Here is a 27,224-nt window from a genome sequence, read left to right on the forward strand (position 1 = left end):
GATTCATTTTCAGGCGTAAGACCCTTTGTGTGCTGGATCGATGAAATTGCTCTGCGCATGCTCAGAAACGGCAATGAAGGGAATTACACGCAATTCATGACCAAACGCAACAGACACTAACAGCTGCCTACACCTTGAAGGGCGGAACGGGGGTGGACAGAGGAAGGCAATGTACAGTAGGGGCGTGTCGGGGGTGTGCCGGGGGCGTGTCTATGAAGATGCGGCCGATTCAAGCTCAGGGCAGGGGCAGGGGGCATCTGCCCCCCGGGCTAGTCCCATAGTGAGTTACCTTGGGCTGGGTCACTGGGCCATCTGCATGCTTTTTCCTTTAAAATATTCATAATATTTGCCAGCCCTCCCCTGGTTCAGGGCATATCTTAAGGGTGTGTTTATCAGCCGTATCACTTGCACCAGCTACAGGGCAGGACTGACAGTAATGACAAACACGTATAAATGCCAGAACATGTGCTTGCAAGTTAGAGAAACTATAGAATTGCATTTTATGTGCTGTGCGCATTAAGAACATCCTGACTTATGGGTTTCATGTAAAACAAAATACAACAAAATTTGTTTAAAATAATATATAATTTTATTAATTAATAATTAATATTTAGAGCTGTAAATTTATTGTAGAAATTATCTTTTTTTGCATGCGGACTTTCTATGTGTGTATCCTGCAGTGTGTTCTCTCTGCTACATACAGCCAGTAACGTACAGGCAGATCCTACTTATACCCAGATTCACATGGAAACGTATCTTGAGATACACATGTATGTGATTACGGTGTACATACGTGTAAGTTACATGCAGTTTATAAAACGCAAGTTGCGTTCACACGTGTTTGAGGATGAATCAGCCCATGGTGCCCGGTAGGGAGAGTAACCGGCCAGCTAAGGGTTAGTTTCACAGACGGGTCAGTATCCTGTTCATGCAGCTTCCACTATAATCAATCAATATATTATTGTGTAAGATTTCTAGTCTTCACTTTAAATAATAATTGAGATGAGCAGGTTTCCAAAATATAATATTTATATTCTTTATTTAAACATATTATACATAGATACAGCCATACTGGATGAAGCAGACATACGCCCAGGGCCTCAAATGCCAATTGACAATCTATATTTGACTAAGTCATACTTTTATAGAAAATGTTACTTATCATTACTTAGAACACACCTTCCCAGCTTACATCACTGCTGGCACTCTAAGTCTCTAAACGGAAATGATAGTGCAATCAGGCACGAATCAGGGTGTTGTTTAATATATCAACTCACGGAACTTTATCTGGAAGACTATCATTATTGTAATTTGCAGATACACATTATACGGATTGCACTATCATTTCCGTTTTTTTGGGTATGCAAATACTATATGTTTCAGATGGTTGTTGAGGTCAGGACACACACCTGTCTACTAACAGTCTTGCAGAAGCAGGTGTGAGAGGCACCAGATCTGTCTGGATTATCCCCACCCATTACGTCCTCCTTCTATACACAGATTCAGTGTGCGTTAAGGCAGCGCCATATGTATGTATCCATTTTTGTGTTATAAAAACTGATAAAGGGTATGGAGTCATTAAGTTATGAGGAAAGGTTAGCCAGTTTAGGATGTTTACTTTAGAAAAGAGGCGTCTAAGGGGAGATATGATTACTATGTACAAATACATTAGGGGTCAATACAGAGAACTTTCATGGGAACTTTTTACCCCAAGGACCATACACAGGACACGTGGTCATCCCCTAAGGTTAGAGGAGAGGACATTTCACAACCAGCAAAGGAAGGGGTTCTTTACAGTAAGGGCAGTCAAGATATGGAATTCATTGCCAGGGAAGGTTAAGAATATATATTATACACATGAATACAAGGGTCATATAAAACAGCAGAAATCCTGCACTACAATTAGGCTTAACATTGGACATCACAGTAAATAATCATCCTATCACAAGGCTCCATGCTTGTTTTAGATTCCACCGTCTCAGCACAGAAGAACCATAATTAAACTTACGCAGATAAGAAACCAGTTGATTCTCATTATTAGTGATGTAATCACCACAAACTATGGATTATTAATAAAACATAAAGGACAACTAAGGAGACTAACAAGCATCTGACTAAATATATCACATCTAGCAGCACAAGTGCTGGAGACAGAGGGGATCCAAAGCCATTATTACAGTCAGCATAGAATGATATAATCAGCTGGATGGGACAAATCTACTGGAAGAGAAACCGAAACTATCTCCCGAGGAGAGAACAGTGGAGTTTATACCAAAATATAAATGTTTGTCCCATTGGATTAAACAAGTTATCAATAAGAACTTTATATTATCATAGCAAGATCCCATGTCGTGGGCCTGTCCACAAGATACAAATGAAAAGCTGCTTCAATCAGATTGGATAGAGAGTAAGAGATTGGCTCTGATTGGCTCTGATACAATGTACAGAATAGATTACTGTATATAGTGTGCGGTATACAGTGTTATATCCCTTGTGTGATACAGTAATATATTTTATAGAGAATAAATTAGTGGTGTAGAGTAATATGTGATCTTGATATTAAAGTGCTCCATCCTTATGTTCACCTTATGATATGGGAGATGTGAGCACTTGGACTGATCAGAAGCTGCGATCTCTGCGATATCATAAATGTATTAATCTTGGGGCACATTAAAATCAACAGAAGTTCTACACTATAAAAGTGTTGAGTTTATGATTATTAGAGAGAATACTGTACAAAGGCTCTATACAATGAATTGCATATAATGTTATAATTGGTTTTCAATATATACAGTACTGTATGTCGACACTTCAATAGTCTATCATAATGACACATGTTAACAAGTTGTGTACATGTTGTACTTCTAAATTCCAGTCCTTTCAATGGGAAATCCAGGGCACACACAGATCACTGGCTGCAATATGACATCTTGTGGAAGAATAGGGTACTGCCTGTTTAGAAACGGTCATTTAGACTTGGGAAAAACACTTTACACACTTTGCACAATGTGTTTCCTTACATCAGCACAAGGGGCCTGATTCATTAAGGATCTTAACTTGAGAAACTTCTTATTTCAGTCTCCTGGACAAAACCATGTTACAATGCAAGGGGTGCAAATTAGTATTCTGTTTTGCACATAAGTTAAATACTGACTGTTTTTTCATGTAGGACACAAATGTCAACTTTAAATGTCAGTGTACAAATAAGCTATCAAGTATTCGTGTGTTACATGAAAAAACAGTCAGTATTTGACTTATGTGCAAAACAGAAACCTAATTTGCACCCCTTGCATTGTAACATGAGACTGAAATAAGAAGTTTCTCAAGTTAAGATCCTTAATGAATCAGATGCAAGGTAGCGTGATGCATGACGTATCCCATCTGTAAATAACAACACAAATATGTCCACGTACATAACAATATGACATCTGAAATATTATTATATGAGAAACATGCTTTTTGAGTTGAAAAATAAAAAAATTAAATAAAGGTTTAAAATGTATAGGTGATTGTAAAAATGAAAATAAATGAAAATAGAGATATAAGTATTGGTTCCCACAGGGTAATGTGCAGCTCGTGTGTGAGATAAGAACAGAGGTGTTAAACCATTTGTTGGTTGGTTTGTTTGACTATTAACTAGTGAGAAATGATGAAGATAATTATGGGGCACATTGTATATAACATTTATTTATGGAAGATAATGAACAATTTGCTTTGTGCTTGTCTTGGATTACTGGTCTGAATTGTGAATATAGTGTAAGTAATAGATGTTACACGTATGAGTACAAAGGAGTATTAGAGTATTACGTTAATATATCCAATTGGCGTCTTGTCCTCCTTGCATTTTAGGGAAGTGATGTATTTATTCCTATGAAGTTTTTTTATTTCTATAGTTTCACCTGTTTTGTAGGGTTGAATTTGTTGCACTTTTAGTTGTGCAGGTGACTGGGTTCTAGTTATTCTCTGTGTGTTATATGTGGTTTATCCGGTGACAGGGGGTCTGTGTATTTGTCACTTTTTAAAACGTTGAAATGTTTTTTGAGCAGTTTTTAGTTTTATAGCTATTTTTGTTGTATTGTGTTGAATATGATTTCATCCCTTCTAGGTCCCTTGGCTGCTGCTTCTTCTTGTATGTTCATTAAAGTGGAAATGTCTCTTAGTTCTGCTCTGATTTCTGCATGTTAGTTCTGTAGCCTCTCTTTATATGTTGTGTTATATAACTTGTTCATGATCGGTGCTGCTATATGTGCAGCTTATTTGGTGGCATCGCAGCTGGTTGAACGGTATCTTGTTGAGCTATAAACTTTTGTGGCAGCTGCTCCTTAGAACTTAGTTATTGCTGTATTCTCAATGTACAATGTTAGGTCTCAAAAGTTGATGTGTGTTTGTATTTGGGGGTTTTAGGTGACGCCCATGTTGGTTTATGTGTGTGATGGGTTTGTTGAGTTCAGATGCAGTTCTCTCCCATATGCGGAGTACGTCATCTATGTAGCGTTTCCAGAGTACTAGGAGTTATATAGTTTCCTTCTATGTGATCATGTAGAAGTTAATGTAGCTTAGGGCAAATTTAGTTCCTACAGTTGCTCCTTATAACTGCAAGTAGAATGTACATTGGAAGCTTTAATACTACATTGTAAACATCCCTCCCGCCCTCTCCGCTCATAACATTCAAACATCTCTCCGCTCAGCCAATGTCTAATACCTCTGGAACACACTCATCACAGCAGACTCTCCACTAATCTCCAATGCTTTACCTGCTCCTGTCCATCACAGCCGACCAGTCTTCCTCCTAACTCCACCATCACTGGTCCTCACCTCCTCTTGTCTCAGCCTCGCCCCTCCCCATTAGATTGTAAGCTCACCTGAGCAGGACTCTCTACCTCCTGCTCCCACCTTGTCCCTTTGTGCATCCTTGTTATCTCCATGCTCTTTATAACACTTGTTGTATAACCTGCTGTTACATCGTATGCACAGAATCATGCTTCATGTATGTCCATTACTTTGCCTGTTAGTCCTCAGTGTTTTATGCTCCACATCTACAGTGCTTTGTATTTTTGTGGATATTTATAAATAAATCACAACAAGAATTATAGTTGTGTGTTGTCAGGGTGTATTTACGGCCTTATGAATCTTTACATGATCTTCTTGTGTCCTTTCTATAGTAGTGTTATTAAGGTGAATGATTGTAGTGTAAAATGAACTAACATCTCTTGTGCAGCAGATGAATAAATGTGTCCACGTGTGGTCAGGATGATCTCTCTCTCTAAGTTATGACAACATTATACTGTATATACCTGGGAATTAAAATTGATCAACAAATCTTTTTGGACTTTTGGTGGAAATAAAGGTTAGAACAAAACTATGTTATCTATAACTATAATCCTAAAAAGGCTTATTTGGGGGCAGCACTTCTGGATAAAATAGGGGTATGGGTTGAAAGCCGCTAAAATCCTAAAATAGGGATCTCTGAACCTTTGTAATTAATAAAGTAGAAAAGTAGATAATAGGAAGTTGGTACTAAAGGGAGAGAATCGGACAGGCAGGGAAATGAATGTGAATGTGAAATAAAATCTATTAGTTATATGGGATAATGCCCTTTTTTGATTGGTAACCTTAAGTAAAACATAAAACATCACTAAAGGAGACTAATGCTCCCTAGGGGAAATATCGCTTCCAGGTAATTAAAACACTAACACTTTCAATACTGCTGCTCATAAATCTGCAGGAAGGATAATCAAATTAAAAAACAATAAAAGAGGAACAAAAACAGTTCAGTGGGAAGAGAGAGGAAAGAAACAAACCTGTAAATAAAATCCATGTTCAAATGGGAAATATTTCCCAGGTAATAATCAAAGCGCTGTATCCTATTCATACAGTCTTTCAAAACAGTTACGCATTTGTTACAACCGTATCAAACCTTGTAACAAATGCAGAATGTATCTTCCATTGTTGAACAATAGGGATCCATGTTCCTATGTTAGATCGTATTATATATGAATGGAAAACAGTCCCTGATCCAATATTATAAAATAGTCTTTAGGACACAGTGTCCAGGATATTCCATAAAGATTTCAGTACTGTTCTAATGATGTGTATACAGGTCAAACAAAAGTTCCCGATCAAAGCATATGGTCGGGGGCAATTCTTTCTTAGACTGATGACTGACCTAAGAGTATATTGTCCAGCCAGTTTTGATGGGGACTTTTGGTTGCCAAAATAAAGCTATTGCACTCTGCTGGCTTGAAATATGATTGCGCTTCTATTTTATTATTAGTCATGTAAAGATAACGTGTTTCTTATTCATTTAGCTGGAAAACTACAGGTTCCTTTTGTTTAAATCCATATTTCTAATGCAATCTGTGAGGGAATTGTCATAATCTCTCCATACAAAAATTATATCATCTATACATCTTTTCCAGAGGACCAAGTTTGCGAGCAGCTCCCTGTTTGACCAAACAACATGTTTCTCCCACTAACTATGAATAGTTTGGCATAGCTGGGTGCAAATTTGGTTCCCATGGTAGTTCCCTGTATCTGTAGGTAGTGGGGATCCTCAAACCAGCAGTGGTTGTGTGTTAATATGAATTCTATACTGCTCAGAATAAACTCTATTTGTTCCTTTAGAATTGTTTGCTCCTTTTCTAAGAAATAGTGCACACTCTCAACACCTTGCATGTGGGTAATACATGTATAAAGGGATTTTACATCACTGATTCCTGTTATGTAGTGAGGTTCCCATTTTATTTCAATAAAGTACCTTTAGGATCTGTTTTGTATCCTGAAAATAGGAACGCTGCCTCTATACAATGTCCTGTAAAAATGTATCAATATATTATGATAGTGGAGAGGTCAGTGAATTAATCCCAGAAATAATTGGTCGGCCTTGTGCGTTTATTGGAATCTTATGTGTTTTGGGAAGGTGGTAGGTCATCTGCAATTTGTACTCATTTTGTGGTACAATTCCTAAGTCCAGTTCCATTTTCAGATGCAATTTTAAGTTCTCCTGATATTGACCAATGGGATTGTCAGGTAAAACTGCTTATGTGCTTTTATCATCTCGCAAGTTTTGTGATTCCATAAAATAATGGTTGGAGGATAATTCTTGTAAGGTTTTCTTTTCTTTTATGATTTAATTGTTCCCTCTGCCCTTATTTGATATATTGATTCCTTGTAAGTCATCTTCTACCAACTTCTTAAACATAGTTATATAACTTCCCTTCACATGGGTGGGATGAAAAGTAGACGTAGATCTCACATTTATATGTCTAAATCTTTCTAGACTTCCTTTCAATTGTGCCGTTTAGGGTTCTTCATTTTATTTAAAGTTAAATTGCGAGTAAACCTCTGTAGACCGATAAGTGTCTGAAACTTGTCCATCCCAATTGTTGGTGCAAATTTAATCCCTTTCTAGAAGGCGGGAAATGTGTGCAGCAGTAATATTGAAATAACTAAGATTAAAATGCCTTTCACATCTATGTCATTAGTTGGTACATGTTGGAGTTCTTGGGATTCCTGAGACCTTCCGGACCCCCGACACATCCCCCATCACACACACACACACACACACACACACACACACACACACACACACACACACACACACACACACACACACACACACACACACACACACACACACACACACACCGCTCGTGTTCCCCGTTTGACAGGGATACTTTCCTTCTTGTCACTGACATTATTCCTGTTTCTTTCAGCTTTGGTGACGTCTTTTGTATCAGACTCCACAATTGATGGAAGGAGTGTATCTAACACATTCTGTAATTCCTCAACGCTTCTGTTCTCAGTATTTTCCTGCACACTTATCGTGGGAATGGGTAGATTTGGGTCAGAGTAGGGTTCTGGGGGCCTTTCAGAGGAGTATGACTTTCCCATTCTTCAAAACCCATGATCAGGTTTTCCATGTCTAAACCCCGCCCCCCCCCCCTCCCCCGTCCCTATTATATGAACTCCTCACTGCTTGTGTGTAAACTTCCAGGTTCACTAATTCCTTTCCGTGTTTTACATCTTCCGTGTTGCTTAGATGTTGTTTCTTATGTATCTAATTTAGGTTAATAAGTCTCATGAATCAATTTCATATATTGTTGGTGGGATAGATTTAGTTTTCTTTCTACATTACTGGTAATAGATTTCTTGAGATTCTATAATTTCTGCAATGATCTATTATATCCAATTTTTAAATAACTTTATTTATGTTTTCAGGTGCAAGTAATCAAGATTGTAACACATACATAAGCAAATAAATAGTGTATACAGCCAGCGGGTATATATTGGGATTGTTAAAATCAAGATGGAATGGAAAGTGGTCTCAGGGTGTGTATTTGTTGCTGGCATAATTAAGAAAGGTCAAAGGACGTTAGGAAATTACAGGGCGGGGAGGGAAGGGGATCGGTAAAGCTAAGACCAGGACCCCTGGGGGCCACAATTCCAAGATGCTAAGAATCGGCTATATATTTTATATAGACTCTTTGAGGAACGTAATCTGACCCACTGGATGGTTTATTAAGACTTCCTGACCAGCTGAGAGATCTATCTCCTTGGCTTCATAGAGCTTGTGTGGATCATTACTGAAGGCTTATAAAAACCAGCGTAACCTGTCAACGTGTAACAGACTCGGATTGCAGATGCAGCCGGCGGTGTTTAATAAGCCGTGGACACAGAATGCACGAGTCGCATCTTTCCCCAGTTTGATCTGCTCAAAGCAGAAGGTGTGTGTCCTAACCCTCATTTTTTGGATAAGATCCCCAAGGAAAGTCTTTTGTTTGGAAGAGTCTACGGAGTATATTTACTAAACTGCAGGTTTGAAAAAGTGGAGATGCTGCCTATAGCAACCAATCAGATTGTAGCTTTCATTTTGTAGAATGTACTAAATAAATAACTAGAATCTGATTGGTTGCTATAGTCAACATCTCCACCTTTTAAAACCTGCAGTTTAGTAAATATAGCTGTGGCTGGATCACTTATTGTGACAAAACAAGTGTGATAACACTAACCATCCTGTCCCTCGTTTCTCACAAAAGGGATTATAGCATGTTCTTTTTATAGTCCTTGCTTTTGTTCACCAGCCCATTAGAATACCACTGCAGTGTCTAATTACTTGTGGTTAAGGTGACATTGTAGCTCATTGTAAATATCTATATTGTATTTTGTATGTTGATGATCTGGCAGTGAGGTTGGTATTCATTGTCCTTAAAGTGAAGCCGGGTGGGTTATAGGTAAAGATCAGGTGGTGTCCAGGATACAGGTGAGGGGGCTGGAGCTGCATTCATTCTCCCCCCACCTTTCTCTACAGGAACAATGGAACAGCTGGGAACCCTGTGACATCACAAAGTAGTGTAAGGGGTTAATTTTAGGAGGAGCTGACTGCTACACTGACTTTGGAGGTGGGTGAAGCCAATTAGTATCCATTATTCTCCATAGGACTTGTCCAGACGTTTTGTCTGCATCCCAGCAGGGGTCTTCTGTGGAAGCACAGCTCATCTCCACTCCCCCCCCCCTCCAACCCCCTGATCCAGGACCTACCAATGTTTAAAGAGAGAGAGACCAAGGAGTTTGCTGAGGGAGGGGTTTGCATTGTAGAAATTTGACCCTAGATATAAGGAGCCACTCCAGGGAGGTGGTGGTGTTCATTCTGGGATTTCATTCATGAAAGGTGCAAGGTCTGGTTTTTGAGTTGTCATTCTCTCCCAGAGTCTACATATGCAGCTAAGAGAGATCCATGGGCCGTCAAGTCTGGACAGCCAGCTGACTGTAACTCCTTAAGCTACTGGGGTAAGGGACAGATGATGTGCTAAACCTGTCTAGCATTTATTTACTGTGTGTACATAATAATCTAGTGATGTTTTAATTACAATAAATGTATTGTTTTACTTTCTAACTGTATTTGCCTGAGTGACTATAGGAATCCTAGAAGGTACTGGGTAGACTTCCCTGGCATAGTAAGGCACCCGTGGGGTCAGCTAGGGTGAAGTGGGTAGAATTGGGCCAGGTAAACCCGGCATCTTCACACTTACAAATAACATATTCTAAATTTATTTAAAGGAAATAGTGCAGGGCACTTATATACTGGTTTTCTTGTATAGTGTGGCACTTTATATAGAAAAGACATTCATTTCTGAGGTATATGTCTAATGCAATAAGCATTTGTTGAGGAAGTCTGTTGTGTAGCTTCAAGAGGAAGTCCTCATTAAGGCTAATTAAGTCTATTCATGTGAGTAACCAACATGTCCTTTTTAGTTTAAATGCACCACAGGAGGTCGTTACTTTTGTTCCTGAGGGGCCTTTTGTCCAGTGTGTTAGAACCTGTCTGAACATTGTAAACAGCACATGATGTAGGATTTCACAGATAATTGTAAATTTTGTGAAGTATAAAATGCATTTAACTCCATGTTTGGGGAAACATATTGCATCCTGATAATAAAAAATAACTCAGACTTCTTGGGGCCAGCAAAGAGTTCAGGGGGTTGGCTTATACCCTGCTAGGCTGTGTCCAAAACTGTAAAAAACAGCACTGGTTTGTTCGATCTGACTGTCTGATCACTGGTACCTTCAACCAGTGTGAACTGTCCTTATCAGGGCACATGAGCGAATAAAGATCACTTGCTTCAAGACCTGTGACAACGACTTCCCTGCTGTAATTTCCTGTGACCTACAGATTAAATCTAATCCATTTCCTGGCTGATCTGAGCTTTGGACCCAGCTTCCCAGCACCACCGCTCTGCCTGCTACCCAGCAGCTCTGGCCAGTGTGATAGGCCAGGGGGGATCCATCCACAGCAACCCTGATCTATAGGAAGAGGTCAGGGGTGTCACAATATCCCAATCACTGTGTTGATTTACAATCGTTTTTAAGAACTGAAAGTCAATATATGGAGGATACTTTATTGGAGGGTATCCCTATTTGTACACCATAGGTGAACCCCTTTTTTTACAGAAACAACAGACTGGGTCTAAAGATTGATTTATTTAAAGAGAAAAAATATTGAACTAATCGGAACTTATTGTTTTTTAAATTTTGGTTTTTTATTGTTATTTAAAATAAAATGTGTTTTAATTAAACAGATGTATGGTGGTCTATATACTATGGCTCATATATACCCCCCTATGAACTCTCTTGGGGGACAGCTATTAAGGAGCATATCCCTGCTTATTAGACAAGACATATATGTATAGAATGCAGTGTATAGAATTATGGGGTAGACTATAGGGCGGTGTTGACCCAGATGGTCCCATTTGATGGAATGGGAAACTTGTTTAGAATTGGCCAAATTCGGGATGGGTTCTGTTTGTAATAATTATAGAATTGCAACAATTAGTCATCTTGACCTAAAGTTCTTGGCTATTGTAGAAGAGTGTGTTTTTGTGTACTGTAAATAAGGGTTTGTCCACCTACTCAGCTGGCCATAGTGGTGGAGCACAGATTGTAGGTGGTGGCTGTACTGGCGGTGTATAGGAGTCGGGGTCTGCACTTCGTGGATAATGGGATGCAGCCAGGGTTCATAGATGGTGGATGAGTATTACACACAGAAACTGTTGGATTCTTACAATCTGTCTGGTTTAGCTCCACTCACCACGAAGGCGCAGTCTACTGTGCCAAATGTTTTCGTACTGACTCCCGCTAGGAAGATTGGTCTTTGCTGCTTACTCCACGCAGGTCACACTTCTCCGAATGGGCACCAGGCGAGATTGACAGGAGAAAAGGGAGATTACTAACAAGACGTGACCAGGATCCTTCTGAGGTGTATAGCACTGGACACTAGGATCCGCAGAATGGAGACAGATACAAGATTCCAGGAAACCAGGATAACGACACAAGGAACTGAATACCAGGATCCACAAGGAATACACAGGAATACAGGGGGCAAAACAATCCAGCAGCTTAGAAGGCCACAGGACATGATGATCTGGCTCCATATTGCCAGAACAGATGCCTTAAGTAGTTCCCAGGATAGGAGAGGAAGGAAAATCACAAAAGACGGGAGTGCATGCGCACTCCTGTAATCCAAGATGGTGGCCACTATAGGAGCGTAAAAGGACAGCTCTGCGTACCGGAGCCTGATAATTAACACTTTAAGTAACATTTAATAAATTACTATTTACCATAGATATAGGTACCTGGGTTCTGGCTTTGTGGTTCGCTCAGTGCCTAATACCTGGTTTCTGGGTATGTTTATAGCTCTCTGCTTAGCACTAAGTTCTGGGTATTCAGTTAGTTGGTGCCCAGTGCCTGAGTTCTGGATATGTACTTAGCTCGGTGCCCAGTACCTGGGTTCTGGATATGTACTTAGCTCGGTGCCCAGTACCTGGGTTCTGGATATGTACTTAGCTCGGTGCCCAGTACCTGGGTTCTGGATATGTACTTAGCTCGGTGCCCAGTACCTGGGTTCTGGGGTATGTACTTAGCTCGGTGCCCAGTACCTGGGTTCTGGATATGTACTTAGCTTGGTGCCCAGTACCTGGGTTCTGGATATGTACTTAGCTCGGTGCCCAGTACCTGAGTTCTGGATATGTACTTAGCTTGGTGCCCAGTACCTGGGTTCTGGATATGTACTTAGCTTGGTGCCCAGTACCTGGGTTCTGGATATGTACTTAGCTCGGTGCCCAGTGCCTGAGTTCTGGATATGTACTTAGCTTGGTGCCCAGTACCTGGGTTCTGGATATGTACTTAGCTCGGTGCCCAGTACCTGGGTTCTGGATATGTACTTAGCTCGGTGCCCAGTACCTGGGTTCTGGATATGTACTTAGCTCGGTGCCCAGTACCTGGGTTCTGGATATGTACTTAGCTCGGTGCCCAGTACCTGGGTTCTGGATATGTACTTAGCTCGGTGCCCAGTACCTGGGTTCTGGATATGTACTTAGCTCGGTGCCCAGTACCTGGGTTCTGGGTATGTACTTAGCTCGGTGCCCAGTACCTGGGTTCTGGATATGTACTTAGCTCGGTGCCCAGTACCTGGGTTCTGGATATGTACTTAGCTCGGTGCCCAGTGCCTGAGTTCTGGATATGTACTTAGCTCGGTGCCCAGTACCTGGGTTCTGGGTATTCAGTTAGTTAGTGCCCAGTACCTGGGTTCTGGATATGTACTTAGCTCGGTGCCCAGTACCTGGGTTCTGGATATGTACTTAGCTCGGTGCCCAGTACCTGGGTTCTGGATATGTACTTAGCTCGGTGCCCAGTACCTGGGTTCTGGATATGTACTTAGCTCGGTGCCCAGTGCCTGAGTTCTGGATATGTACTTAGCTCGGTGCCCAGTACCTGGGTTCTGGATATGTACTTAGCTCGGTGCCCAGTACCTGGGTTCTGGATATGTACTTAGCTCGGTGCCCAGTACCTGGGTTCTGGATATGTACTTAGCTCGGTGCCCAGTACCTGGGTTCTGGATATGTACTTAGCTCGGTGCCCAGTACCTGGGTTCTGGATATGTACTTAGCTCGGTGCCCAGTACCTGGGTTCTGGATATGTACTTAGCTCGGTGCCCAGTACCTGGGTTCTGGATATGTACTTAGCTCGGTGCCCAGTACCTGGGTTCTGGATATGTACTTAGCTCGGTACCCAGTACCTGGGTTCTGGATATGTACTTAGCTCGGTGCCCAGTGCCTGGGTTCTGGATATGTACTTAGCTCGGTGCCCAGTACCTGGGTTCTGGATATGTACTTAGCTCGGTGCCCAGTACCTGGGTTCTGGATATGTACTTAGCTCGGTGTCCAGTACTTGGGTTCTGGATATGTACTTAGCTCGGTGCCCAGTACCTGGGTTCTGGATATGTACTTAGCTCGGTACCCAGTACCTGGGTTCTGGATATGTACTTAGCTCGGTGCCCAGTACCTGGGTTCTGGATATGTACTTAGCTCGGTGCCCAGTACCTGGGTTCTGGATATGTACTTAGCTCGGTGCCCAGTACCTGGGTTCTGGATATGTACTTAGCTCGGTGCCCAGTACCTGGGTTCTGGATATGTACTTAGCTCGGTGCCCAGTACCTGGGTTCTGGATATGTACTTAGCTCGGTGCCCAGTACCTGGGTTCTGGATATGTACTTAGCTCGGTGCCCAGTACCTGGGTTCTGGATATGTACTTAGCTCGGTGCCCAGTACCTGGGTTCTGGATATGTACTTAGCTCGGTGCCCAGTACCTGGGTTCTGGATATGTACTTAGCTCGGTGCCCAGTACCTGGGTTCTGGATATGTACTTAGCTCGGTGCCCAGTAGGGTGTTCTCAGTATGCGGTTAGCTCAGTGCTATAGTTCAACAGATGGGTTCTGGGCATGGGTGTAACTGGACAGGTAGTAGGGGGAGCGGTTACTACAGGACCTGGCAGATATTTGGAACATCTGGACCCCTCAATTACCTTTCTAGTTGTAGCTGTCAGGTGTCTGCTGTAAGCAGGGAACAAGATCATGTGTGTGAGCCAAAACCACAAGGCTATGGGCATGCGCTTAGCTTAGTGTCCGGTTCCAGGGCTCTGGGTATGTGGCTAGTTGGGCACCAAGCACCTTGTTACGCTCTGAGCTGGAGGTTATAATGTCTCCCTCTATATATATATAATCTTTGTAAATGGAAAGAAACTGGTGGTAACTTTCTGAGGTGACAGAACAGATTAGGTTCTATCATAGATCTTGGTTGATACAAATGACGTCCTTACTGTGTCCTGGGATATTTTCACGTTATGAAATTTACATCATTCTTGTTACTCTTACTTGGTAATTAACCTGGTACCAGCCTCTATTTTAGAGAGGTTAGAAATTGATAGGCTGCGATGTGAGGTGGCTGCTTGGAAAATGAATTTGGATTTTACGAGGTCGAAATATCCAGATCTGGCTCCTTATTACAGAGCTGCATCTTTTGTTTGCTTTTGATTTTCTTAAAAAGCAGAAGTTTGTCCTTTACAAACAAAAATATCACATTTCTCTCTAAATCGCACTTTTCAGAGCCTTGTTACTTCTCCTCTCTGTCAGATGCCAGTGTCCAGCAGCTGTAGCACCACATCCTGAGGAGAGAGCTCCTGGTGCAGTCACTGAGTGTCTCCAGCAGCTGTAGTACCACATCCTGAGGAGAGAGCACCTGGTGCAGTCACTGAGCGTCTCCAGCAGCTGTAGTACCACATCCTGAGGAGAGAGCACCTGGTGCAGTCACTGAGCGTCTCCAGCAGCTGTAGTACCACATCCTGAGGAGAGAGCACCTGGTGCAGTCACTGAGTGTCTCCAGCAGCTGTAGTACCACATCCTGAGGAGAGAACACCTGGTGCAGTCACTGAGCATCTCCAGCAGCTGTAGTACCACATCCTGAGGAGAGAGCACCTGGTGCAGTCACTGAGTGTCTCCAGCATCTATAGTATCACATCCTGAGGAGAGAGCACCTGGTGCAGTCACTGAGTGTCTCCAGCAGCTGTAGTATCACATCCTGAGGAGAGAGCACCTGGTGCAGTCACTGAGTGTCTCCAGCATCTATAGTATCACATCCTGAGGAGAGAGCACCTGGTGCAGTCACTGAGTGTCTCCAGCAGCTGTAGTACCACGTTCTGAGGAGAGAGCACCTGGTGCAGTCACTGAGCTTCTCCAGCAGCTGTAGTATCACATCCTGAGGAGAGAGCACCTGGTGCAGTCACTGAGCGTCTCCAGCAGCTGTAGTACCACATCCTGAGGAGAGAGCACCTGGTGCAGTCACTGAGTGTCTCCAGCAGCTGTAGTACCACATCCTGAGGAGAGAGCACCTGGTGCAGTCAGAGAGCGTCTCACAGTGACAAGATGGGAGGTCTGCAAATACTGCTGGTCCTGGGGACCCTACAAGGTGAGAACTGAGGCTCAGGGCTGTATGGAGCGTTGCTTCTTTATAGCTGCTGGTTACATTTGTTGGTTATTGGTGTAAGAAGATCAGTATGTGCAGAAATAAATATGCTTTATGTAATAACCTGATGTGTGACCTGATAATCACATGGTGTCTATACATTGTGTGATACTTACATTATTGTACAACCTGCTGATTGTGACCTGAATGTATGACTGATATTGTTATACTGATCAGTCCTTGTTTCTCTCTCTATTTACCAGGATATCACTCCCAGACCATCCACGTATCCCAGATCCCTGTAATATTCACCCCAGAGGGCAGCTCAGTCACCTTACCCTGTACCTACAGCATCAGTGGTGCAGAGAATATAAGAATCGGCTCCTACAAGTGGTACAGACATATGGTCGGGACTGGACCTGAGGTCTCTGATAGTAATAAGGATTTCACAGGCAGAATCTCCAGAGAGGACACAGATCAATTCATTACTAGCAGCTCAGCCGGTATCACCCTGCACAGAGTACATGTATCAGACACCGGGATGTATTACTGTGACGTCACTTTCCAGCACGGTGGAGAAATATCCGGACACGGCCCTGGGACATTCCTCAATGTGACCGGTGAGTCAATATATTTCAATGTTGTTTCCACCTCAAAGCCTTATTCTCCTGTACACACAGAACCATTATCAATGGAACAATATATGGAACCGCTCATAATTATATAACACCAAATTCTAAACATGCAACTTTACAGGAAAATAATACAAAAGCAATTATGCAACCTATGAACACATTGTGTCCCAAATATTATTTAATTCATCCCACAGATTATCATATTATCTACTCCTACATTTTAGCTACCAATCTAAACCTTCCATAACCATTTTCTCCATCACTCCCTACAGTAAATAATGGTCAGTAGTCCGTGTGTACAGACCGGCACCAGTAAACAGATGAGGTTGGACATATTCAGCGTAGAACAATATAATCACCGACCTCTCTGCAAAGTGTTATATTGTTAGTTCACTAAAGAGAATGACACAGACCCGCTCTCTGCTCTCTCATGGTCCCATTAGGTTAGGTTGTGGGAGCTGATTCATTACATCTAAAGAGCTGAGATAAGAGTCAGATCTCAAACACTATAAACTGTTAGAGCTGAAGTAAAATATTCCATAGCTTGTAGAGTTTTATCTATAAGGTAATAGTATGTGTGTATTGTATAACACATGTGAGACTCTGCAGTTGGGAGAGCAGAGAAGATACAGATTAGCAGTAGGTGTCGGATACAGATTAGCAGTAGGTGTTGTTGGGTACAGATTAGCAGTAGGTGTTGTTGGATACAGATTAGCAGTAGGTGTTGTCGGATACAGATTAGCAGTAGGTGTTGTCGGATACAGATTAGCAGTAGGTGTTGTCGGATACAGATTAGCAGTAGGTGTTGTTGGATACAGATTAGCAGTAGGTGTTGTCGGATACAGATTAGCAGTAGGTGTTGTCGGATACAGATTAGCAGTAGGTGTTGTCGGATACAGATTAGCAGTAGGTGTTGTCGGATACAGATTAGCAGTAGGTGTTGTCGGATACAGATTAGCAGTAGGTGTTGTCGGATACAGATTAGCAGTAGGTGTTGTCGGATACAGATTAGCAGTAGGTGTTGTCGGATACAGATTAGCAGTAGGTGTTGTCGGATACAGATTAGCAGTAGGTGTTGTTGGATACAGATTAGCAGTAGGTGTTGTTGGATACAGATTAGCAGTAGGTGTTGTCGGATACAGATTAGCAGTAGGTGTTGTCGGATACAGATTAGCAGTAGGTGTTGTTGGGTACAGATTAGCAGTAGATGTTGTTGGTTATACAATGTCGCTAACCTCACTCACAATCTGTCCGTCCTTATGTCACTCATGAGCTTCGGGCCCCTGGTTACTGCCCTCTCTGCCCTAATTATAATCCACCTGAGTTTCCTTTTCTTACTGATTTTTATTCATTTATTTATTTCAACTAACAGCTAAAATACCGTCCGGGAGGAGATTTCTCCCCGAGAGTCCAGTTGGACATTGGAAAGAGAGTTTTGCAGATATATCTGTATGAATAAGAGAGAGACTGAGGGGATATTATATAAACATGACTGGATGGGACATGATCTTAAAGATGTATTTAAGGGAATGGCTACATATACAATTTATTATATATTCTATTACAAAATATTTAGAATAAAAAAGGCTTTTTTTTAACTTTCTTAAGAATACAGAAGTTCTATAGTCGATCTGTGTTCTCAGATCATTCCTACTTCTGTTATGGTGAGTGCTGACTCATAGAGAGAAAGATCTAAAAGATAATGACGTCTGTTCTATAAAAGTGGTATTGACTGTGGTAGGGTGAAGGTCAGGGGAAGGTAAGGGTTAATTTAACAAAGAAAAGCCCCCTATAAGCTGCCTCTGTTGTGGCATCTACTGCTGCTTGTAAGCTTTGTATTATCACCTGACCGACTAAGTGCTGCTCTGTGCTGGATGGAGGCGCTATATAATAAATACATTGTATATAATTGTTGCGGAATATGTATTTGTTTTAAATGCGTGTAATGTTTCACCTAACACTGTACTGTGCATTTTGTACATAGCGCACTTGTTATTCTTATGAATCCTGGGGGTGGGGCTATTTAAAGGTTATTTATTGATTATTCATTTCCACATTTGAGGAGTAACACTTCTCCCCCATCCACCTCTGTGTCTCTGTCATCCCCCTGGCCCCACTTCACTCTTTCTCAACAACTTCACAGCCTGGCTTCACCACTACCTTTCTGACCTGCCATTGTCAGATGTAAAATCCCCAATCCTCAGCACTCTGTACAGAATATCATTAGGTGTGTGGAATTTCTGATGCAAACTGAGTAAGTGTAAGTTGCTTAAAAATGTTCTATTTTTTAAAGCATTGAAAGTGAATGGTGATGAGGATGATGATGGTGATGATGATGATGATGATGATGATGATGGTGATAAGGATGATGATGATGATGATGATGATGATGATGAGGATGATGATGATGATGGTGATGATGGTGATAAGGATGATGATGATGATGATGGTGATGATGATGATGATGATGGTGATGATGGTGATAAGGATGATGATGATGATGGTGTTGGTGATGATGATGATGATGATGATGATGATGATGATGATGGTGATGATGATGATGGTGATGATAGTGTTGGTGATGATGATGATGATGATGATGATGGTGATGATTATGATGATGATGATGGTGTTGGTGATGATGATGGTATTGGTGATGATGGTGATGATGGTGATGATGATGATGGTGATGATGATGATGGTGTTGGTGATGATGGTGATGATGATGATGGTGATGATGATGATGATGGTGATGATGATGATGATGGTGATGATGGTGATAAGGATGATGATGATGATGGTGATGATGATGATGATGGTGATGATGATGATGATGGTGATGATGGTGATGATGATGATGATGATGGTGATAAGGATGATGATAATGATGGTGATGATGATGATGGTGATGATGATGATGATGATGATGATGATGATGGTGATGATAATGATGATTAAAGGATGATGATGATGATGGTGATGATGATGATGATGATGATGATGATGATGATGGTGATGGTGATGATGGTGATGATGATGATGATGATGATGACGATGATGATGATGGTGATGATGACGATGATGATGATGGTGATGATGATGACGGTGATGATGATGGTGATGATGATGACGGTGATGATGATGATGGTGAAGAACTTAGTGGATTGATCTTTTTTGAACACTCTAGAAACACTCATTGGTCTGAATCATTAAGTAACGTATCTGTTGATATTGTGCGTACAGTCTGCAAAATCACTCGGCGCATGCCCAGAACTGCACTATACGCAACATAACGCAGCCACGTCCAAGGTGCACACAGACGTACGCTGGTGTTCTGCTCTATCTCTTGCTCCAGATAGAGGTCTAGTCCTGAGTCCTAGTGACAGTATCCTATGCAGCTAAAACATGTGTCTGCAGTCAGGAGCAATTGGAGAAATGTATTTTATGTACAGTAGACACTAAGTTCACCCTAATGACTGTTTTTCAACAAAAAAAAAAAAATATCCATGTGTAACCATAATCGACTATAATATTGACAGGAAACATTAATTGAATATATATATTTTTCTGTGTGTTCTTTTGACACTTTGGGGCATATTCAACTCCAATCCGATCTGCGGTAACGCGCGTTACCGCGGAAAATGCACAGTACTGCCGGTAATACGGTACCGCAATAACACAGATTTTCGTACGCAGCCCTATAGGGCTGCAAACGAAAATCCCCGTTATTGCGGTACCGCGGATTAGGTTTGCGGTCGTTCCAGTGCGATCCCGCGGTTCGGGATCGGAATTGAATATGCCCCTTTATATCCCACATAGGTGTTGTACGTATCCTGCAGTGTTTGGTCTAGTACAGCAGAGTAAACCTACAGCCGTAGTCATCACCACACGGATCCTGAGATCTGTTCCTTGTTGACTTCAGGAGTACGCAGAACTGATTAGTGTGCGGTTTATAACAAATACACGATGCGCTCAGTATGTTGCCTTAATGACCCATTGAGCAGTTAAAGACATATTCTGATCCTGGACATAGTCAGTCAACCACATATGTGTTGCTGCAGGTAGTACAAACACATATAGAGAGTGCCCGCTCTATGTTGGTAACCATATGAGTGTATAAAGCGGTTTACTGTACAAATAATAGGGACTAGGGATTAGCTCTGCACAATCCATTGATTCCAGAAATGATGAAACACACTTGAAAGGCAGCATTTCCTAAACTATCATTTTAGGGCCAGTGTGAAGTGACATTATATTTTTTATATTGGATGTACATTTTCAATATGTGTTTATATTTTGTGACAGAAACCCTGGGAAAGAAGTAAATAGCAGGTACATAAGTCCTGGATTCCTGTCAATTGTATTTTAAACACCACAGAGATTGTGTCTGAGGAAATCTCCTCAAGATGTGTTACTCAGCTTCAAGAAAGGCTGGTAAGGGCCCCTGGTGTTTTGCATAGAGAGAGTAGGGTGGTTTCCATACAAAAGTCCCAGTCCAGGTCTTCTGGTCTGCAGGCTCACAGCAGACTAATCAGGAGCTGCACCTGAGGGGTGTCTGTATAAGGTTGAAGCTGTTGTCTCAATAAGTCTCTAACTGTCTGGGGAGGTCAGATGGCTCCTGAGAGAAACTACAACTGTGTACTGTGAGCGCCATTTGTTTGGTTTAAGTGAGGGACACTAGGGCCCTCGCTGTAGAGAGGGAATACCACTGTATTAACTAGTAGCTGGACACTAGGCCCCTCGCTGTAGAGAGGGAATACCTCTGTATTAACTTGTAGCTGGACAGGTAGGAGTTTGTTTATGTTTTTGTTCTGTTTGCAAACTGGTGAATAAAACTAGCTGAGGAAGAATTGTCTGATTCATTTCGCCCAAATGTCAAACACTTAACCAAGTTCTCTGCTCTCTCACCCCTGACGCTCCATATCATGAGTTGAGGGACAGTGGTCAGCTCCCGATGACCTAACTATGGGTTTGTATCCATTGATCATCAACGCGTTTCATAAGTTGGATTCTGGAGGTTAGGAACAGTCGGTAATTTTGTACACATGATAAGATATATTTCCTAATATTTATTTTTACCCTTAACAACAATGTCACACCAAGCAGTGTCCCGGTCATGGACTTATCACTAATGATATTTATAGACTGTAAGCTGTGAGCAGGGCCCTCTTACGTCTGTATTACCCAGTATTGTTTTATTACTGTGTTTGTCCCCAGTTGTAAAGAGCTACAGAATTTGCTGGCGCTATATAAATAAATGTTGATGGTGATTATATATGGATAATGCACTCCCTACTGTAAATTATAAGAATGTTTGAAGTCCTCGAAGAGTCATGTGACTATATAAAGCACAAGGCCACAGGTCACAGAAACTTAGTACAAGGAGCACAGAGGCGAAGATATCTGTATATATCAGAACTCACTGTTTATACAGATATATTTTACGGGAGTTTTTACATGTATTAAAATCATTTGTGTTCTTTTAGTAGAATATTGGTTATGTGGATTTAGGGTCAGTGGCCGCACAGTCAATCTAGTATCTGCCGGTCACTGCACTCTACCTAATCCCATATTGTCAAACAAAACAGCTACATTATTATATATATATAATTATAAACCCTGTGCTCTGTCCACTGTATTAGGGAATCTCCTCTGTGTCTATGATCAGTATATTTTGATGCTTACAATCGTTTGAGACCAAACATTCTAAAATCTATTTTTAATCTTCTCAGCTCTAGAATCTCAGTCGGTACCAGGTCTCCGGTGGTCTATCCCGCTCACTATTACAGGAGTGGTAATTAGCATCGCTGTTCTCTTGGTGATCGGATACAGGTGTCACACCAAGCTAGGTCAGTACTCTCTGTACCCGACAGCTGGTGTAGTGTGAGTACATACAGTACATATTATAACTTATACTCTTCATTTATACCAGGGGATAATACAACCAGCTCAGTGTGTGATTCTCTAATATCTTCTCATTTCCCTTCTCTACAGCCACAAGGTCCAGCAAGGAAGTGTAAGTTTAACAAAGATGTTGTATATATTGTAAATAACATATATGTACTTTGGATTTGGAAAATTGTGGTAAGAAAAATAATCTGATGGAATATCGATAGCGTATAAAATGTAGGGCAGAGAAATTCAGACAATAATAGAAATTCTGACTTAGCAGAACTGCCCAGCGGAGGGCGTGAGCCCTATAACAGTCCTGGGAGCGGGCACTATAGCAGATATAACTGCCCAGCAGAGGGCGTGAGCCCCATATCCGCCCTGGGAGAGAGCACTATAGCAGATATAACTGCCCAGCAGAGGGCGTGAGCCCCATATCCGCCCTGGGTGAGGGCACTATAGCAGATATAAACTGCCCAGCGGAGGGCGTGAGCCCCATATCCACCCTGGGTGAAGGCACTATAGCAGATATAAACTGCCCAGCGAAGGGCGTGAGCCCCATATCCACCCTGGGTGAAGGCACTATAGCAGATATAAACTGCCCAGCAGAGGGCGTGAGCCCCATATCGGCCCTGGGAGAGGGGACTATAGCGGATATAAACTGCCCAGCAGAGGGTGTCTGCCCCATATCCACCCTGGGAGAGAGCACTATAGCAGATATAAACTGCCCAGCAGAGGGCGTGTGCCCTATAACAGCCCTGGGAGAGGGCACTATAGCAGATATAACTGAGTGTTATGCACAGTACTCTTCGACTGACCCTTTTGTTAGCAATATTGTTATGGAACTATCAACCATTGAATTGCCTTCTTAGTTGCTACATTGTTACAGAAGATGGTTTACTTCATTAGATATAAATCAGTAGTATACAGTATATTCTACTCAATGCTTGTTGTATACTCTCTCTCTTTATTGTGTTCTCTCAGCCACCTTACATGTTACCGGCTGTTTTCTGAATGGTTATTTAATGATGTCTCTTCTCTGTTTCACCTCCTGCAGGGGTCCAATCATCTACACCGATTTCCTGACAGGTAACAGATGTATAGAAACGTTACAATATCCGGGTATACTGACATTTTAGTGTGGTCGCTACCCCGTGTACCCACCAGGGCGGTTTCCCTGGTCTACACTGGAGGTACTCACCCAATCCCGAGGGACTGCTATGGAAGGTGTTGCTTCTTCCGGCTGTAGTTAACCCCTCATCGTACTTCGGTCCGATTGCTCTCCTTCCTCCTGCAGACGAGACAAAAGAGAGAGACGTGCCTACCAAGGGAGAGGGGAGGGGGAAGGGGCTGCCCGGAGCTACGACCATGAACATAGACACTCGCTAGATTCCGCCTGCCGTCACTCCGTCTTACTCTGGCCTGGACACGGGGGCTGCGAGTATTTGGGACAGAGAACGTTCTCACACAAACTCTCTACTCACCAGTAGTGAGGGCCACCCAGCAGTTTAGCTGACAGGGCTACACTTGCCAGCAAAACCCCGCTGGGTCTGGCGGTTCCCACATGAAACCATCGGTAGCACTACCGGAACGCAGGTGAACCACGCCCGACCCCACAGTACACTGTCTGCACTGGAACCATCAGGCTAACCTGCCGGGAACTCAGATACAGGCACCCAAATGGAACCGCAGGTAACACCCCTGGAACTCAAAAGGGCTGTGCTGCAATGCCAGTGAGGAGCCCGATCACTATCTCTGGAACCTTACGGGTACCCCGGGGACTTACCGGGTGGGAAGACTGTGTGGCTTTTCCTCTGGCGTGGTGCTTTCTCCTTTGCCCCTTGGTAGCTCTCAGCGCTTACATGGACTCCATGCCACTTCCGCCAGCGTCTCCGCCGCTGGACCTCCCACGAAGTCCTCTTCCTTCTTCTCCGCCGGCGAACTGACTTGAAGATGGCGGCGCACCGACTTTACTCAGCAGCGCCGCGAGCCCTGATTGGCTTGCCGCGACGTCAACAGTTTGAACGGCCGCAGGTGAGCTAGGATTGACTCACCCATCCGACCGCCGATTGGCCCGCAGGGGAAGGCGAGCCCTGATTAGCTCACTTGCCCTCTGCTGCTGGGACCTGTCGGGGAAGAATGGAAGTACTCACCGCTGGAATGCAAGACCGGTTAATTGTCTGCAGTCTCTTCTTTCTTTGCCCTCTTCACGGGCACCTCATCGGCGGGGCACATCTTCACTCAGCCGCCCCTTCTCTTATATGATAACTACATCCAGTATCTGTCCTCCGTCACATAGACATGAATTCCTTTGTTCTGTTGGGGATCAGTCAAATGTCCTTTTACAGTTTCATCAGGAAGGAAGAAAATCCCACAATACACTGAACAGAATATTGTAAAAGTAAAATGCAATTCCAATAACGTCCCCTTATAACGAAGTATTGAAGTATTTGAAAGTAATGTCAAGAAAAAATATAACATTTGCAACTGTGACACAAACTCTGAAGTTACTGGTGATCATTTTGTTGTGACATCGGTGCTTGTGGATGTTTTTCAGCAATTACATTTTGTTTATTTCATCAGGAAAATGACCCTATATTATAGGGTTCAGAAATTAGTTGTAATCTTCAAGTTTTAATGAAATGTTTGGAATGATCGAGGCACAGAGGACATTAGCAGAGATCAATGGAACATTCTGACGGGCTCCCACCCAGCTCCATTCCATGAAGGACCACGAGCTATCCTTGAAATACATTAACTCCTACAGCAGTCGCCCCATCCAGTGGCTCCTGGGGGCTGAATTCTGGGCCCCTCGACCTGCTCTGTCTATTATAACTACCTTTGATTCTTTAGTCTGGGGAACTGAGGAAGAAAGTATCAGGGACCCCCCCCCCCCTCTTCATTCTACTATTTGGGGGAAGGGGAATATTTGGTAGAATTCAGCTCTGATTAGTTATTTGCTGCTTTGTTTCCATGTTTTCTCTCCTGACCCAACAAGTCTCCCAGACCCCAGTCCCTGTAGGAGAGAAGTATCCCCATAAATGACTCCGGGAGCACAGCTGGGATATGATGGTGACACCAGAGCCATGTACGGGACCATCACTCATCACATAGACTATTGTATTCTGTCACACAGATATTGTGTCATAGCTGCACATACAATGTGTCATCACCAATATAATAATGTCTATATACCGCCACACAGGCTGCACATCCTTCATAAAGAGATTACTACATTTATATAAGGGGAGATCTGTCCATTTATTATGGAGCTACCTGGTGATCTATTATTTCCACTGGTGTAATATTATTATTTCCACTATTATTTCCACCTGTAGGAATAATATTTATTTTATGTTTCTATCACTTTCTCCTGTTGTTACATTTATTTCACTTGCTGTTATATGCAGCAGTATTTGTCCTTCTTATGACCCCATCTTTCATGTTTTTGTATTGTTATCTATAGACAGAAGACACAATGGACTCGGAAGTCCGGCTCTTCCCCAGGTAACATTGTTTTCTGCTCTATACATGTGTAAAATACACAGAACATAGATCATAACTCACTAATACTGTACAGTAAACCAGGGGATATTAATAGATATATGTCCATATAATGATAGATTATTATTAATAATAACCAGCCACCACGTGTCCATACATGTGGACAGGGTTATTCACTATTGATGGTTTTGGATGGGTGTCTACTTTAACCTTTCCTAAAATTGGGCTCTAAGTAGTGTCAGGATGTTGTGATTTTTTGACCAGGAAACTGCAGTGTTCTAAGGCGAGGATCCGTTCAATCAGCGTAACATTAAAGTGAATAGGAAACAATAAGGATTGTGGGTAGTTATGAGGAGGGAGATGTAGGAGGGGGATTGGTTGAGAGCTTTGTAGGTGAGGGGTTTAAATTGGATTCTGTACGACACAGACAACCACTGCAATGCCTGACAGAGACGGAGCAGACTAATGGATGGACTACAGAAGGGAAAGGTGGGATTGGCTGGACCATAGAGGAATCAAGGTGCGAGATTACAACGAGATTTTGGTGAATAATGGATCATTGGGGAACGCCAACGGATAATGGAAGAGGGGGAAAGGTTGATGTTACATTGACTGAGCGTTGATTATAACATCTGTATAACAAGTAGATGAATATCTTCCCCCTAGACAGGCTGTAACTGTGTCAGTATATTAAGGTGTGACTGTAAAGGTCACCTTCAGTTCTCTGTCTTATTGATACTTTAATAAATATTTTAGCAGAGTACAGACGACCCTCAATACACCATGGAGAACCAACATTATACTCTGGAGACCCCTCAATACACCATGGAGACCCCACAATACACCATGGAGACCCCACAATACACATACGTACAAAGACGAGAGAACGCCCGGAAGCCACATCCTCAGCACTGCCAGGAGGGGGATCTGTACAGCGTGATAACGTAGATATTGCTGGACTATTACTGTATACGGATAGAAGCATACGTGAAATATGTACAAAACAATATCAAACATTAAATATTATTATTATTATTATTATTTATTTGTTAGGCGCCACAAGATTTCCGCAGCGCCGTACACCATACAAACAGTAGACTATACAGGGTGAGACAGTACAAAACAATGAACAAAAATACCAGTACTTCAGAACTCCAGGCAGGTAAAGCAATTAACACAGAGCAGAAGAACAGGTATGGAGACAGGAGGGAAGAGGGCCCTGCTCATGTGAGCTTACATCCTAAGGGAGGGAAAACAGAACAGACACAGGGGGAGCCAGATGAGGCGAGGGAGAGAGCGAGTGGAGGAGGTGAAGGGGTTATACGGATGGTTGGTAAGCTTTAAGGAAGAGGTGGGTTTTTAGTGCACGTTTGAAGGAGCACAGAGTCGGAGAGAGGCGGAT

At 42.4% G+C, this 27,224-nt stretch overlaps 1 protein-coding gene across 2 annotated transcripts; it reads left to right on the forward strand.

Moving 5' to 3' along the window:
* The first annotated feature begins 15,654 nt into the window (after positions 1-15,654).
* Positions 15,655-26,858, forward strand: LOC142100228 (uncharacterized). 2 transcript variants are annotated; one of them, XM_075184161.1, is made up of 7 exons: positions 15,655-15,797; positions 16,058-16,414; positions 22,162-22,278; positions 22,424-22,445; positions 23,376-23,407; positions 25,785-25,825; positions 26,582-26,858. In XM_075184161.1, the coding sequence occupies exons 1-7, from the start codon at positions 15,755-15,757 to the stop codon at positions 26,768-26,770; spliced, it is 801 nt and encodes a 266-aa protein (XP_075040262.1). In that variant the 5' UTR covers positions 15,655-15,754; the 3' UTR covers positions 26,771-26,858. The 2 variants fall into 2 exon arrangements, with proteins under 2 accessions (XP_075040262.1, XP_075040261.1); XM_075184160.1 differs by having other exon boundaries at positions 15,657-15,797; positions 26,579-26,858.
* Positions 26,859-27,224: the final 366 nt, after the last annotated feature.

Source organism: Mixophyes fleayi, chromosome 8 (assembly GCF_038048845.1).
Source record: "Mixophyes fleayi isolate aMixFle1 chromosome 8, aMixFle1.hap1, whole genome shotgun sequence".
Taxonomy (NCBI): Eukaryota; Metazoa; Chordata; class Amphibia; order Anura; family Limnodynastidae; genus Mixophyes; species Mixophyes fleayi.

Bases quoted from the DNA above. Each gene is read 5' to 3' on its own strand.
- LOC142100228 (XM_075184160.1), top strand. From the start codon at position 15,755: ATGGGAGGTCTGCAAATACTGCTGGTCCTGGGGACCCTACAAG. The intron at 16,415-22,161 runs GTGAGTCAATAT...TAATCTTCTCAG, and splicing joins GACATTCCTCAATGTGACCG to CTCTAGAATCTCAGTCGGTA. The intron at 25,826-26,578 runs GTAACATTGTTT...TAAATATTTTAG, and splicing joins GAAGTCCGGCTCTTCCCCAG to CAGAGTACAGACGACCCTCA.